The sequence below is a fragment of the Pan paniscus genome, chromosome 20, assembly GCF_029289425.2.
Source record: "Pan paniscus chromosome 20, NHGRI_mPanPan1-v2.0_pri, whole genome shotgun sequence".
Classification (NCBI taxonomy): domain Eukaryota; kingdom Metazoa; phylum Chordata; class Mammalia; order Primates; family Hominidae; genus Pan; species Pan paniscus.
Genome location: NC_073269.2, coordinates 43,131,941 through 43,147,080, shown reverse-complemented (window position 1 = coordinate 43,147,080; position 15,140 = coordinate 43,131,941). Strand labels below are relative to the sequence as shown.

The 15,140-nt window shown below is 41.1% G+C and overlaps 1 protein-coding gene across 1 annotated transcript in view; it reads right to left on the bottom strand.

Moving 5' to 3' along the window:
• Positions 1–2,428: 2,428 nt before the first annotated feature.
• Positions 2,429–15,140, bottom strand: part of LOC117976984 (zinc finger protein 568-like) — a 66,382-nt gene continuing 53,670 nt past the window's right edge. Inside the window, exons 3-5 of the mRNA XM_055103095.2 lie at positions 14,793–14,916; positions 14,246–14,341; positions 2,429–9,771 (exon numbers count right to left, since the gene is read on the bottom strand). Coding sequence (XP_054959070.2) covers positions 8,369–9,771; positions 14,246–14,341; positions 14,793–14,916 — 1,623 coding nt within the window. The 3' untranslated portion in view covers positions 2,429–8,368. The remainder of the gene's footprint in view (positions 9,772–14,245; positions 14,342–14,792; positions 14,917–15,140) is intronic.

Below are 15,140 nucleotides of genomic sequence, written 5' to 3'. Positions count from 1 at the left end.
GGCTGAATTCAGCAGGAGAATTGCTTAACCGAGATGGCACCACTGCACTCCAGCCTGGGCGATAGAGTGAGACTATCTCAAACAAACAAACAACGACAACAACAAAAACCCAAACCAAACAAAAAAATGTTTCCAAGAAACTAGATTTTTCAGCCTCTTCCTTTGGCCCCTCAGCTTCCTCGGCCTTTGGGGTTTGCTTAGAACTGCTCACTGTGGAAGTTTGCAGCATCCAGGCCCTCAACCACTAGGTGATGAGCAGTGGGTAGTAGTAGCCCTGACACTTTTCCTTGAACAGTACCGTGGTGGATCTAAGCCTCTCTGCTTACAACTTTTTTCTAGGTTGTAAAGCCCACAAGCTTTCTTGGCTCTACTGAACATTCTTCAAATTACAAAAATCCTTTATTAAATCCTGAGTGCTTAAAATATATAGTTTTTTAAATTTACAACTGTTTTTCTCTAATAAAGGGACTTCAGTGAATAAATTGTATAAAACCACAACACAGGCCGGGCACGGTGTCTCATGCCTGTAATCCCAGCACTTTGGGAGGCCGAGGTGGGCGGATCACGAGGTCAGGAGATCGAGACCATCGTGGCTAACACAGTGAAACCCCGTCTCTACTAAAAATACAAAAAAATTAGCCGGGCGTGGTGGCAGATGCGTGTAGTCCCAGCTACTCGGGAGGCTGAGGCAGGAGAATGGCGTAAACCCAGGAGGTGGAGCTTGCAGTGAGCCAAGATGGCGCCGCTGCACTCAGCCTAGGTGACAGAGTGAGATGAGACTCCGTCTCAAAAAAATAAATAAATAAATAAATAAATAAGAAGGCAACACAGCAGATAAAAGAATTAGATCAGTATTTTTCAATGGTTTTGGATCCCACATATTGTTAATGAAATTGCAGAAAGATGTATCACCATTTGTGTTACTTAGAAGCACATAATAGTATGTATCGTGTCCTTGTACATTGGATACGTGCTGGTTTTACAGATATTAGTGCACTAAGTTATTGCTGTGCAGACACAGGGCAAAGAGCAGGACTGGAAAGAGAAAAAGAGAAGACTACACTTTTTTTTCTGAAATGATTTATTTCTTTTATAAATTTTTAATCAAAACAATAAAACAACATGCTTAATTATTAGGTGGTAGTTACACAGGGGCTATTGTTTCTGTGTATTATTTGTATTTAGTAAAGGTTTAAAGGCATAAAATAGAAGAAAATTTGGAAAAATATTTGGGGTGAATGAGACAATTCAGGAACAAATACAGAAAACTATATTATCATATAGCAAAAAGCTATTTAAAATAGAGATAAGCAAACTATAGCTCACAGGCCAAATGTGGCCTTCTGATTATTTTTTGTAAATAAAGTTTTATTGGAACACAACAATGTCCATTTGCTTATAGGTAGAATTTCTCAACCTCAGAACTACTGACATTCTGGATGAGACTTTTTTTGGGGGGTGGGGGCAGTTGTACTATGCATTGTAGGACGCTTAGCAGGATCCCTGGCCTCTGCTCACCAGACGCCAGCAGCACCCACCCTTCATACTGAAAACCAAAAATGACTCTGGACATTGCCAAATGCCTACTGGGGTGTAGGTATGAGAAACGAAATGGCCCCTGGTTGAGAACACCTGGTTCATGTATTAAGCGCTTCCACACTACAAAGACAGAGTAGAGACTGTATGGCTTACAAAGCCTTGCACGTTTACTATCTGGCTCTTCACAGAAAAATATGTTAACTCTGTTTGCCATAAACGATGGCAAAAGATGCAGGCTAAACTGCAGAGCATATGACAATACAATCTCCTTAGCAAAGTTTCCACAGATTGCTTTAAAAACTACTCCAATGTAAACAAAAGGAAGAGATAAAAATAAGCAATCCACAGAAACAGAACTCGAATGACCCTTAGACATGGCAGATGCTCAATCTCACTGGCAGTTAAGAAAATGCAGGCCAGGCCCGGTGGCTCACGCTTGTAATCCCAGCACTTTGGGAGGCTGAGGCAGGCGGATCACGAGGTCAAGAGATTGAGACCATCCTGGCCAACATGGTGAAACTCCCGTCTCTACTAAAAATACAAAAATTAGCTGGGTGTGGTGGTGGGCACCTGTAGTCTCAGCTACTCAGGAGGCTGAGGCAGGAGAATCGCTCCAACCAGGGAGGCAGAGGTTGCAGTGAGCTGAGATTGCACCACTGCAATCCAGCCTGCCGAGAGTGAGACTCTGTCTCAAAAAAAAAAGGAAAAGAAAAGAAAATTGAAGGCACTTTTTCTTTTCCTTCACCCAACATTAAAAAAAGTTCAGTCCTGGTTGAATTTGTCAGGAAATGGACATAAATTCCCATTAAGATTAATGATTTCAGACAATAATAAGGCATTAATGAATATATTTTAAATCCACTATGTTGTAGGCAAGGAATTCAACTGGTAGGACTCCACCTACTTTATTGATATAAAAGTACAACATGCAACAATATATGTACAACAAAATTGTTTGGTGTATAATTATTGGTAAAATAACTTGAATTTTTTGTTTCTTGAGACAGGTCTCACCCTGTCACCCAGGCTGGTGTGCAGTGGTGCAATCTTGGCTCACTGCAGCCTGAACCTCCTGGGCCCAAGCTATTCTCCACCCTGAACCTCCCAAGTAGCTCTGAGACTACAGGTGCTCACCACCACACTTGACTTTTTTTTTTTTTTTTTACTTTTTATAGAGACAGGGTTTCACCATGTTGCCCAGGCTGATCTCAAATTCCTGGGCTCAAGCCATCCACCTGGCTCAGCCTCCCAAAGTGCTGGGATTGCAGGCATGAGCACCATGCCTGGCCCCAATCTGAACTTTCATTAGTGGAAAAATGGGCTGCATATGGTTTGTCTATAGAATAGTCCTTTATCTGCAGGGTACATGTTCCACGATCCCCAGTGGATGCCTGAAACTGTATAGAGTACTGTACCGTACATATACTATGCTTTTTTCCTATTTATACATACCTATGATAAAACTTACAAGTTAACTAATAGCCAATAATAGAACAATTAAAACAATATACTGTAAAACCAGGGATAAGGGGGAACTACTCCATTATGTAAGAATTTCAAGCTAGTTTGATCTACAGGTATTAATTTGAAGGATGTCCCTGGTATGTTACCAAGTAAGGAGAGGAGATGACACTTCAATGTGTATGCACGATGTCATTCAAACTACTCTCCCCAACCTGAAACCTCCTATGGTACCAAAACAAATCTAGCTGTGGGTATGCTTCTTCAATGTGGGCAAAGCATGGAAGCATACACATCAGGTTTTTTTTTGTTGTTTTTTTTTTTTCTGAGAGAGTCTTGCCCTGGTGCCCAGGCTGGAATGCAGTGGTGCGATCTCAGCTCGCTACAACCTCTGTCTCCTGGGTTCAAGCTAGTCTCGTGCCTCAGCCTCCTGACTAACTGGGATTACAGGCACGTGCTACCTTGCCTGGCTATTTTTGTATTTTTAGTAGAGAAGGGGTTTCACCATGTTGACCAAGCTGGTCTCGAACTCCCGACCTCAAGTGATCCGCCTGCCTCAGCCTCCCAAAGTGCTGGGATTACAGGCATGAGCCACCGCAGCCGGCCGACTTTACTTTTTTTTATAGCTGACTTATTTTGGATGCTGTCCTTTTCCAACTTTGGTAAAAGGGCAATGATAGCCTCACAGCCATGACTTTTGTATCTTGAAGAGGTAGAAGACTGTAAGATAATCTAGTACTAGAGAAATTATGTGGTGTAGCTCTTTAATCAGTTTCTTCCTGGTTCTTATTCAGGAAAATAATACTTTTCTAGGATTTCACATATACTATAAAAAGCTGAATATAAACATACACTATAAAATGCTGAATGTAAATTATGTTTTTCATATACTTTATTAAATCAAAGTTGAATATATATTTCAACTATATATAAGAAAATGCTTTTCTACAATGTCAGATGTACTATAAAAAGCTGAATATAAACTTTACTAAAGTTGAATGTGTGTATATATAAAAATGTCTTTAAAAATAACTTTCCAGGCCTCAGATATATTGTAAAAAGTGGAGTATAAACTTACAACATATGCAGGTGGGCACGGTGGCTCACGCCTATAATCCTAGCACTTTGGGAGTCTGAGGCGGGCTAATGACTTGAGGCCAGGAGCTCAAGATCTGCCTGGGCAACGTGGTGAAACCCTGTCTCTACCAAAAATAGAAAAAAATTAGCTGGGCGTGGTGGTAGGCGCCTGTAGTCTCAGCTACTCAGGAGGCTGAGGAACAAGAATCGCTTGAACCTGGGAGGTGGAGGTTGCAGTGAGTCGAGATTGTGCCACTGCACTCCAGTCTGGGCGACAGGGCAAGACTCTGTCTCAAATAAATAAATAAATAAAAATAAAAATAAACTTACAACATACTCCTGCAGTTTCTTATTTCGCACCAAGTCCAGGGAAAGGGCAGTTCTTCATTGTTTCATCATATTAACAATGTTGGCTGGGAGTGGTGGCTCATGCTTGTAATCCCAGCATGAGGCTAAGGCGGGCAGATCATGAGGTCAGAAGTTAGAGACCAGCCTGGCCAACATAGTGAAACCTCATCTCTACTAAAAATATACCAATTAGCTGGGCATGGTGGTGCACGCCTGTAGTCCCAGTTACTTGGGAGGCTGAGGCAGGAGAATCGTTTGAACCTGGGAGGTGGAGGTTGCAGTGAGCTGAGATCCCATCACTGCAATACAGCCTGGGTGACAGAGTAAGACTCCGTCTGAAAAAGAAAAACAAAACAAAACAAAACAAAACAAAAATGTCAAGGACACACATAATTCCAACCTATTCTGTGCCAGTCTCAGACTCTTGATTCTCTGCTTGCAAAATGGCCACAATTCCAGGTATCACACTGACATACAGACATGCATCTTGTATTTAAGAAGACCATTTTCTCCCATTGTGTTAGGAAACAAAATTTAACTGAAGCCCATTTGCAGACTTTTGTACAGATCTTCCGTATGCAGGGCTATTATATGTGTGACCAGATGCAGGGCAAGCTAGGAGATCAAATATCTGGCATTTATAGATTCAGAAGAGCAGCAGGCAATCCTGCCAAAAGGAGAGTGGTTAACACCAATGAATAGGCAACTATGCTTGAGTTTCTTCTTCATAGGGTGCAGTGCTTTTCATTTCAAAGTTTTGTGTTTTGTTTTTGCCTTCCATTAATTTTCCTAGAGCTTTTCTACATCCAAGGGTTGAATGCTTATTCATTCACTCTCTCACTCCTTAGATCATTCACACATTCCTATGATCAAATATTTACTGAGAACCTGCTAGGAACAGGAGCACACAGGGTGAAGTCGGAATGAATCCTAGTCCTTAACTGGCCCTGTTTTCTATACATATTAAAATAATTTTCCTGAGACTATAGCTTTGTTCACACCCTATAAATTTCCATATGTAGTGTTCCCTTTGTAATTCATTCCTAATAAGGCCTGCCTTGACATGTTTTTTTTTTTTTCTGAGACAGAGTCTTGCTCTGTCACCCAGGCTGGAGTGCAGTGGCGCGATCTCAGCTCACTGCAACCTCTGCCTCCCTGGTTCAGCCGATTCTTCTGCCTCAGCCTCCCAAGTAGCTGGGATTACAGTCGCCCACCACAGGCCTGGCTAATTTTTTGTATTTTTAGTAGAGATGAGGTTTCACCTTGTTAGCCAGGATGGTCTCAATCTCCTGACCTCATGATCCGCCCACCTCGGCTTCCCAAAGTGCTAGGATTACAGGCGTAAGCCACCGCGCCCAGCCGAGACGGAGTCTCACTCTGTTGCCTAGGATGGAGTGCAGTGGTGCGATCTTGGCTCACTACAACCTCCCATTCCGGGTTCAAGCGATTCTCCTGCCTCAGCCTCCTGACTACTGGGACTACAGGCGTGAGCCACCACGCCCAGCTAAGTTTTGTATTTTTAGTAAAGACGGGGTTTCACCATGTTGGCAAGGATGGTTTTGATCTCCTGACCTCATGATCCACCCACCTTGGCCTCCCAAAGTGCTGGGAATACAGGCGTGAGCCACCTCACCAGGCCGATATCCTTTTCAATATAAAAATTATTTATACAGGTAGCTTTAAAATTTTCTAGTGGAGAAATACATTTTGGCTAGGGCTGTATTATTTTTTAATTCTGCAACCTCCACCTCTTGGGTTCAAGTGATTCTCCTGCCTCAGCCTCCCAAGTAGCTGGGACTACAGATGCACGCCATCGTGCCTGGCTTATTTTTTGTATTTTTAGTAGAGATGGGGTTTCGCCACGTTGGCCAGGCTGGTCTCGAACTCCTGGCCTCAAGTGATCTTCCCGCCTTGGCCTCCTAAATTCCTGGGATTACAGGCTTGAGCTACTGTGCCCAGCCTTTTGAAAAGTTTTGATAAATCATCTAAATCTTCCGCCTGACTTCACAGCAACCCACTTTTATTCTACTGGGTTTCTTCACATTATTTGCCTAGTAAGGCAAAAGGGTGAGCTATAAATAAAGGCTTCACAGTATTAAATTTTTCTCCAGAAGGAATTACCTAACCTTCAATAAAGAAAAAGAGATGATGCAATATGTTCCTATAGTCACTGCAAATATGTCCTTCCTCTCATGTCTAATAATGCACGATTAAGAAAATAACAAAGAAAAACAATAAACGCCTTCATTTAGCACACTTTCAATACTAGACAGACACTGCTTTAAATAATATAAATGTATTTAACCCCCACAATGCAGCTAAGAAATATGGTGCTAACAGTACTAATTTATAAATGAGAAAATGTAGATGTAGTTAATAAATTCACCCTAAAAGAAATGAGTAATAATGATAAGGGTGAGTAAAAACTAAACATTGGTTAAATTCTTCCCCACATTGATTCAGCTCCAGTTAATTTTAGAGAATTAGCTCGCGAATATTTAACAAGATTTATGTGGGATGAAAGAATCTGCTGCATTTTAAATACTACTCTAGCCTTCCTCAAGTATTGTCAGATGAATACTTTGTTAGCTAAAGCAAATTGGTGTCCCACATGTATGGCATTTACATTTTCTTTCTTTCTTTTTTTTTTTTTTTTTGGAGATGGAGTTTCACTCTTGTTGCCCAAGCTGGAGTGCAATGGCACGATCTCAGCTCACTGCAACCTCCGCCTCCGGGGTTCAAGAGATTCTCATGCCTCAGCCTCCCAAGTTGCTGGTATTACAGCTGTGCGCCACCACGCCTGGCTAATTCTGTATTTTTAGTAGAGACAGGGTTTCACCATGTTGGTCAAGCTGGTCTCAAACTCCTGGCCTCAAGTGATCCACCCGCCTCAGCTTCCCAAAGTGCTGTGATTACAGGCGTGAGGCACCGTGCCCGGCCCCGTTTTCTTGTTTTTTTTTGAGACAAGAGTCTCGCTCTGTCACCCAGGCTGCTGTGCAATGGCATGATCTTCGCTCACTGCAACCTCTGTCTCCTGGGCTTAAGCAATTCTCCTACCTCAGCCTCCCAAGTAGCTGGGATTACAGGCATGCACCACCACACCTGGCTAATTTTTTAAATATTTTTTGTAGAGACAGTGTTTCACCATGTTGCCCATGTTGGTCTCAAACTCCAGGACTCAAGCAATCCACTCACCTCGGCCTCCCAAAGTTCTGGGATTACAGGTGTGAGCCACTGCGCCCAGCGTGTGTGTGTGTGTGTGTGTGTGTATGTATAATAATAATAATTACTATTATTTTTTTTTTGAGATGGAGTCTTGCTCTGTCGCCAGGCTGGAATGCAGTGGATCAATCTTAGCTCACTGCAACCTCTGCCTCCCAGGTTCAAGTGATTCCCCTGCCTCAGCCTCCCAAGTAGCTGGGATTACACACGCGGACCACCATGCCCAGCTAATTTTTTGCATTTTAATACAGACGGGGTTTCACCATGTTGGCCAGGATGGTCTCTATCTCCTGACCTTGTGATCCACCCACCTCAGCCTCCCAAAGTTCTGGGATTACAGGCGGGAGGCACCGGGCGGCCTGCATTTATATTTTGAATCATCTGATTTCCCCTAAGGGCTAATGACTCTGCTGCTGATAAAGGTCTGAATGATTAACTCCTCTCAGCATATTCACTGCCCTCCTCTCCCCCATTATGAATTCCCTGAGGTTGACTTGGTTCTGAGCCACCAAAAAGGCCTCCCTACTTTCTTTACATTCATGGAGGTCTTCAATTTTTCACCAGTTGTATCATGATGTGTAATAAATTCTGAAACATAAATAAATCCCTGCTAATTCCTAACATTTATAAGGTGTCTCACACTTAGAATCATAAGTTTTTTTTTTCCAAATCAGTATGAACTTTCTCATGTCAATCAAATTCTGAGCCATCCCTCATTTCTTCATTCACTCCTCTGTCCTGAATGAATTCTTTGATGTTGACTAAGGTGTGAGGCCCGAATGAAGGCCTTTCCACACTGCTGACATTCATATGGTTTCTCACCAGTATGAATTTTCTGGTGTCGACTAAGTTCTGAGCCACGACCAAAGGCCTTCCCACACTCCTTACACTCATAGGGTTTCTCACCAGTGTGACTTCTCTCATGATGTGTGAGTTCTGACCTTCGAATGAAAGCCTTCCCACATTCCTTACACTTATGGGGTCTCTCCCCAGTGTGAACTTTTTGATGTCGAACAAGTTCTGTGCTACAAGTAAAGGCCTTTCCACATTCCTTACACTCATAGGGTTTTTCACCAGTATGAGCTCTCTGATGTCGGGTAAGTTCTGAGCCACGACGAAAGGACTTCCCACATTCCTTACACTTATAGGGTTTCTCCCCAGTATGGACACTCTGATGTCGAATAAGATGTGAATCAGAGATAAAGGCTTTCCCACATTCCTTACATTCATGGGGTTTCTCACTAGTATGAATTCTTTGATGTAGACTCAGCTGTGAGGCACAACTGTACACCTTTCCACACTCCCTGCATTCATAGCGTCTTTCACCAGTATGGATTATCTGATGAAGGCTCAGCTGTGTGTCATAACGAAAAGCCTTTCCACATTCCTTACATTTATGGGGTTTCTCACCCGTATGGATTCTTTGATGTCGAAAAAGGTGTGAGGGACGGGTAAAGGCCTTCCCATACTCCTTACATTCGTAGTATTTCTCATCAGTATGGATCCTCTGATCTAGATTAAGCTGTGCTGTGGATGGAAAGGCTTTCCCACACTCCCTACACTTATAGGGTTTCTCACCAAGATGCATCTTCTGATGCTGACTAATTTGTGAGCTGGAATGAAAGGCTTTCCCACATTCCTTACATTTATGAGGTTTCTCTCCAGTATTAATGCTCTGAGGTTGAGTAATTCCAGAATCATGATTAAAGGCACATTTGTTATTTTCACTATGTTTTTTGCTTTCATGAAGCGTCTGATGCTTAATCAAGTCTGATCCACTATTAAAGATTTTCCTACATTCTCCACATTCAGGTTCTTTTTCCTTATTATGAATTATTTCATGTTGAATAGGACATGACTGGTACCTAAAAGCATTCTTACATTTCCTGCATTCACAGGATTTCTCTCCAGTATGAAGCCACTGATATTCTCTATGGGCTGTGCACTGCATGGAAGTAAACGGTATTACAGCTGGTCTGAAATGTCCCTCCTGATGACCCTGTTGTCTCTCCACCTGGCATCTGATTTCTCTGATAACTCTGGCCTTCTCCTGTTGTGGTGATCTAATTTCATAAATGTTTTCCTTTGGAGATAAATTCTTGGTTTCTCTTCCAAACTCCCAATCTGCAAAATAATAAGAAAGAAAATAGGAGGTATTTTCACATTGCAGGACAAAGAAAAGTCCTGAAAGTAGAAATGACAAAATAAAAATAGTTAATAAGCAATTCTTTACACTGCAATTACAAAAAAAAAGGGAAGTGAAAAATGAGAAAACGAGGAGCTTTTGGGCTCAAGTGATCTGCCCACCTTAGCCTCCCAAAGTGTTGGGATTACAGGTGTGAGCCGCTGCACCCAGCCACATCTCTGATACTTTTAAAGACCCTTGTGATTACACTGGGCCCACTTGGATAACCTAAGATCCTCTCCCTAATTGAAGTTGAGCAGATTTGCAACCTGAATTCCCCCTTACCATGTAAGAGTAACACATTCACAAGTTTCAGAGATTCGGATATAGACATCTTTGAGGGGGTTATTATCCTGCCAATATTGGCTTATAATGTATAAATATGTAATTTGTATGACAATAATAGTATAAAGAAGAGAGGTGCGAACAGAAGTATTTTGGAGCAAAGTATTTATATAAGATTAAAGTTAAGCTAGTATTAATCCAAACTAGATTGTTTTAAGTTGAAATGCTAATTATAATCTTGAAGGCGACTACTAAGAAAATAATTTCAAAGACTACTGTATACGAAACAATATAGGAACAAAAATGGTACTCTAGAAAATATTCATGTAATATAACAGAAGGTAGTAATGGAAGAATAGAGGAATAAAACAATAACAACACAAACAGAAAACAAATACCACAATACCAATTGTAAATCCTACCCCATCAGTGTATTAAATGTAAACATATTAAACACTACAGAGTTTGTTAAGCACTACAAGAAGAGGTTGGCAGGATGGATTAAAAAAAAGTGATCCAAGTATATGCAATCTACCAGAGACACACTGTTTTTTGCTTGTTTGTTTGTTTTTGAGACACAGTCTCACTCTGGCACCCAGGCTGGAGTGCAATGACGTGATCTCAGCTCATTGCAACCTCCACTCACTGGGTTCAAGTGATTCTCATGCCTCGGCCTCCTGAGTAGCTGTGACTACAGGCACGGGCCACCATGCTTGGCTAATTTTTTGTATTTTTAATAGATACAGGGTTTCGCCATGTTGGCCAGACTGGTCTCAAACACCTGACCTCAATTGATCTGCCCACCTCGGCCTTCCAAAGTGCTGGGATTACAAGTGTAAGTCACCATGCCCAGCCCCCGAGACAAACTTTAGATTCAAGGACACAAACAGTTGAAATGAAAGAATGGAAAAAGATATACCATGCAAAGAGTAACCAAAAATGAGGTAAAATAGCATTACTAATACCAGACAAAATAAACTTTAAGACAAAAATTGTAACCAGTGAGAAAAAAGGATATTTTGGCCGGGCGCGGTGGGTCACGCTTGTAATCCCAGAATTTTGGGAGGCTGAGGCCGGCAGATCTCGAGGTCAGGAGTTCAAGACCAGCCTGGCCAACACAGTGAAACAAAAATTAGCTGGGTGTGGTGGCGGGCACCTGTAATCCTAGCTACTCGGGAGGCTGAGGCAGGAGAATCACATCAACCTGGGAGGTGGAGGTTGCAGTGAGCAGAGATTGTGCTACTGCACTCCAGCCTGGGCGACAACACTAGACTCCGTCTCAGAAAAAAACAACAACAACACACAAATCAGAAAAAAGGATATTTTATAATGATAAGAGGATATAATGATAGTCAGAAAACTGTAACAGTTGTAAGTACATATACACCTAATAACACAGGCCCAAAATATGTAACACAAGAATTAAAGAGAGCCACAGACAATTGAACAAATTGAAGACTTCAATACTTTACTTTCAATAATGGATAGAATAGCTAGGCAGAAGATCAACATGGAAACAGATTGCTTGAAAAACACTATAAACCAATTAAACCTAAGAAAACATTTGTAGAACATTCCACTCAACAACAGGAGAATACACATTTTTCTCAAGCATGTATGGAATATTTTTCAGGTTAGACCATATATTAAGCCATAAAACAGCCCTCAATAAATGTAAGAGGATTGAAATCACACAAAATATGTTTTGCAACTACAATGGAATGAACTTAGATATCAACAGCAGAAGGAAATTTGGGAAATTCACAAACGTGAAAATTAAATAACATACTCCTAAATAACCAACGTGTTAAAGAAATCATGAAGAAAATTAAAAAATATTTTGAGATAAATGAAAAGTCAACATACCAAAACTTATGAAATGCAGCTAAAGCAGGGCTTAAAGGGAAATTTACAGCTAAAAACACCTATATTAAAAAAAAAAAGAAAAAAAAACAGAGATATCTCAAATCAACAATCTAACTGTATATCTTAAGGAACCAGATAATAAAGAATAAACAAAAACATAAAGCTTCCAGAAGGAGGGAAATAATAAAAGATCACAGCAGCAATGAACAAAATAGAGAATAGAAAAACAACAGAGAAAATCAATGAGACCAAAAGTTGGTCTTTGGAAAAGATCAACAGAATTGGCAAATCTTTGGCTAGATTGACCAACAAAAAAAGAGAGAAGTCTCAAAATACTAACATCAGGAATGAAATAGGAGATATCACCACTGACCTTATAGAAATAAAAAGGGTTATAAGGAACTCCTACGAATAACTATATGCCAATAAGTTAGATAACTTAGACAAAATGGACAAATTCCTAAAAAGACCCAAAACTACCAAAATTGACTCAAGAGGAAATAGAATACCTGAATAGACCTATACCAAATAAAGAGACTGAATTAGAGCAAAAAAATCTTCCCATAAAGAAAAGCCGAGGAGCAAATGGCCTCACTTACCCAACATTAAAGAAAACTTAATATAAATCCTCCATGAACACTTCAAAAAGACAGAAGACGAAGAAACATTTTCTAATTCTGAGGCCTGTATTACCCTGATACCAACCAGACAAAGCAAAGATATCACAAGAAAACTACAGACCAGTATCTTCAACAAAAAAGACCAAACCAGATCCAACAGCATAGAGAAAGGATTATATACCACATCCAGGTAAAATTTATCCTACAAATGCAAGGTAGGTTCAACATCCAAAAGTTATCAATGTAATCAAACATATTCATACAACAAAGGACATAAACTACAGATGTCTTAATAGATGCAGAAAAAGTAATGGTAAAAAGTATTCTAAAATCCTTTCATGACAAAAATACTCAACAAACGAAGAAAAGAAGGGAACCTATATACAAATGTTCATAGCAGCTTTAGTCATACAAAATAGCCTAAAAGTAGAAACAACCCAAATGTCTACCAACTGATGAATGAGCAGAATGGTAATATCTATACCATGGAATACTATTTGGCAATATAAAAGAATGAGGCACTGGTATATGTTACACTATGGATGAACTTTGAAAACATTCTGGTAAGTGAAAAAAGCCAGTCATAAATTATATGTTGTGTGATATCATTAATATAAAATGTCCAGAACAGGCACATCTATATAGACAGAAAGTGATCAGTAGTTGCTTAGGGCTGGGTTTGGGGAGTGACTGCTAATGGGTATGGCGTTTCATTTTGAGTGATACAAATGTTCTACAATTAGACTGTTGTGATGGTTGTGAACTGACTAAAAATTACTGAACTTTAAATGGATGAATTTTATGATATCTCAATAAAACTGTTTTAAAAAGTCAGGACAAAACTGGACCCAAAATGCAAGTAAAATGGTTGTCACAGGGAAAGAAAGAGGGTACTTCCTCTCTGAAATGAGGGGGGAGGTATTATAGGAGGTGAGCAAGAGAGCCTGGTAAATGGAGCTGAAACATGCTTTACTTTCTTTTTTTTTCGAGATGGAGTCTCGCTTTGTCACCCAGGCTGAAGTGCAGTGGCGCGATCTTGGCTCACTGCAACCTCTGCCTCCTGGGATCAAGCAATTCTCCTGCTTCAGCCTCCCAAGTAGCTGGGACTACAGGCACCTGCCACCATGCCCAGCTAATTTTTGTATTTTTAGTAGAGATGGGGTTTCACCATATTGGCCAGGTTGGTCTTGAACTCCTGACCTCGTAATCCGCCTGCCTTGGACTCCTTTTTTTTTTTTTTTTTTTTGAGACGGAGTCTTGCTCTGTTGCCCAGGCTGGAGTGTAGTGGTACAATCTTGGCTCACTGCAACCTCTGCCTCCCAGGTTCAAGTGATTCTCCTGCCTCAGCCTCCTGAGTAGGTGGGATTACAGGCATGCACCACCAGGCCTGGCTAATTTTTTTGTATTTTTAGTAGAGACGGGGTTTCACCATGTTGGTCAGGCTGGTCTCGAACTCCTGACCTTGTGATCTGCCCGCCTCAGCCTCCCAAACTGCTGGGATTACAACATCCTTACTTTCTTCCCCAGATCTCAAGCCTTTTTAGGCAGCTTTCCTACCAAAATCCCTGAAGTGCTGCCTTCTCACAGATGAGTTAAGTGACCACCTGCTATGGCCTCCCCATTCCGGTTCATCGTCACTCACCTGGACACCATTCTTTTGTCTCCTTCCTCTTAACCATCCAGGGCTCTTTCTTCTGCTCCAATAAGGAGATCACATTTGGCTTAGTATCAGAAAGCCCTGCTCAAAAACAAAGGGAACAAGGTTTTGTTGTGGGTGTCAGAATTAAAAATCAGTCCCTAATTACCAAGAAAGAGGAGCAGGTAGATTAAGGGTCAGAAGAAGGAGTGAGGGTCAGAGCACCACAATAAATCAACATTAATTCCTTTCTTGTCTAATTAGAAAAAAAGTTTGCAATATGTGATTCCACTTAACCATTCATTTCCACTTCATCAAATCACAGCTCCAAGAAGGGAGGTATGAAAATAATGAAGATAAAGGTGCCTGCTGGAACAGCCAATTTCCAACTTCACAAGAGACAAACCATTCTTTTGGTGAGCAAGAAACATTAACTCATCCAGGTACTTGAAAATCACTTGGGACAAACTCAGAAAAAAGAACATAAGAATTCCAGAAGGCCAATTGTGTGTTTGGCGGGGCAGGGGGTGTACGGAGGGGCAGATAAAGTTACCCAGTAAGACCAGGTTGCCGTAATTTTCCAACATTACATCTCGGTACAAATCCTTCTGAGCAGAGTGCAAGCATTCCCACTCCTTTTGAGAGAAGTAAATGACCACATCTTTGAACTTCAAGCCCTGAAACCACAAATAAATATACCATTTGTGAAATTCATGGACAAAATCTTTAAGACAACATAAAAGAAGATGGAGAAAGCAATTCCATAGGGAAGTTCCATTAGGAAAACAGGCCATACTGGCTCCTTCAACATGGAGGGGTCGGTGTGGAAACAGGGGTGATCAGAGTGAAGTGCCCACATGGTTCTTGGGCATGCTTACTCCTGCAAAGGCAGCCTCTGGGC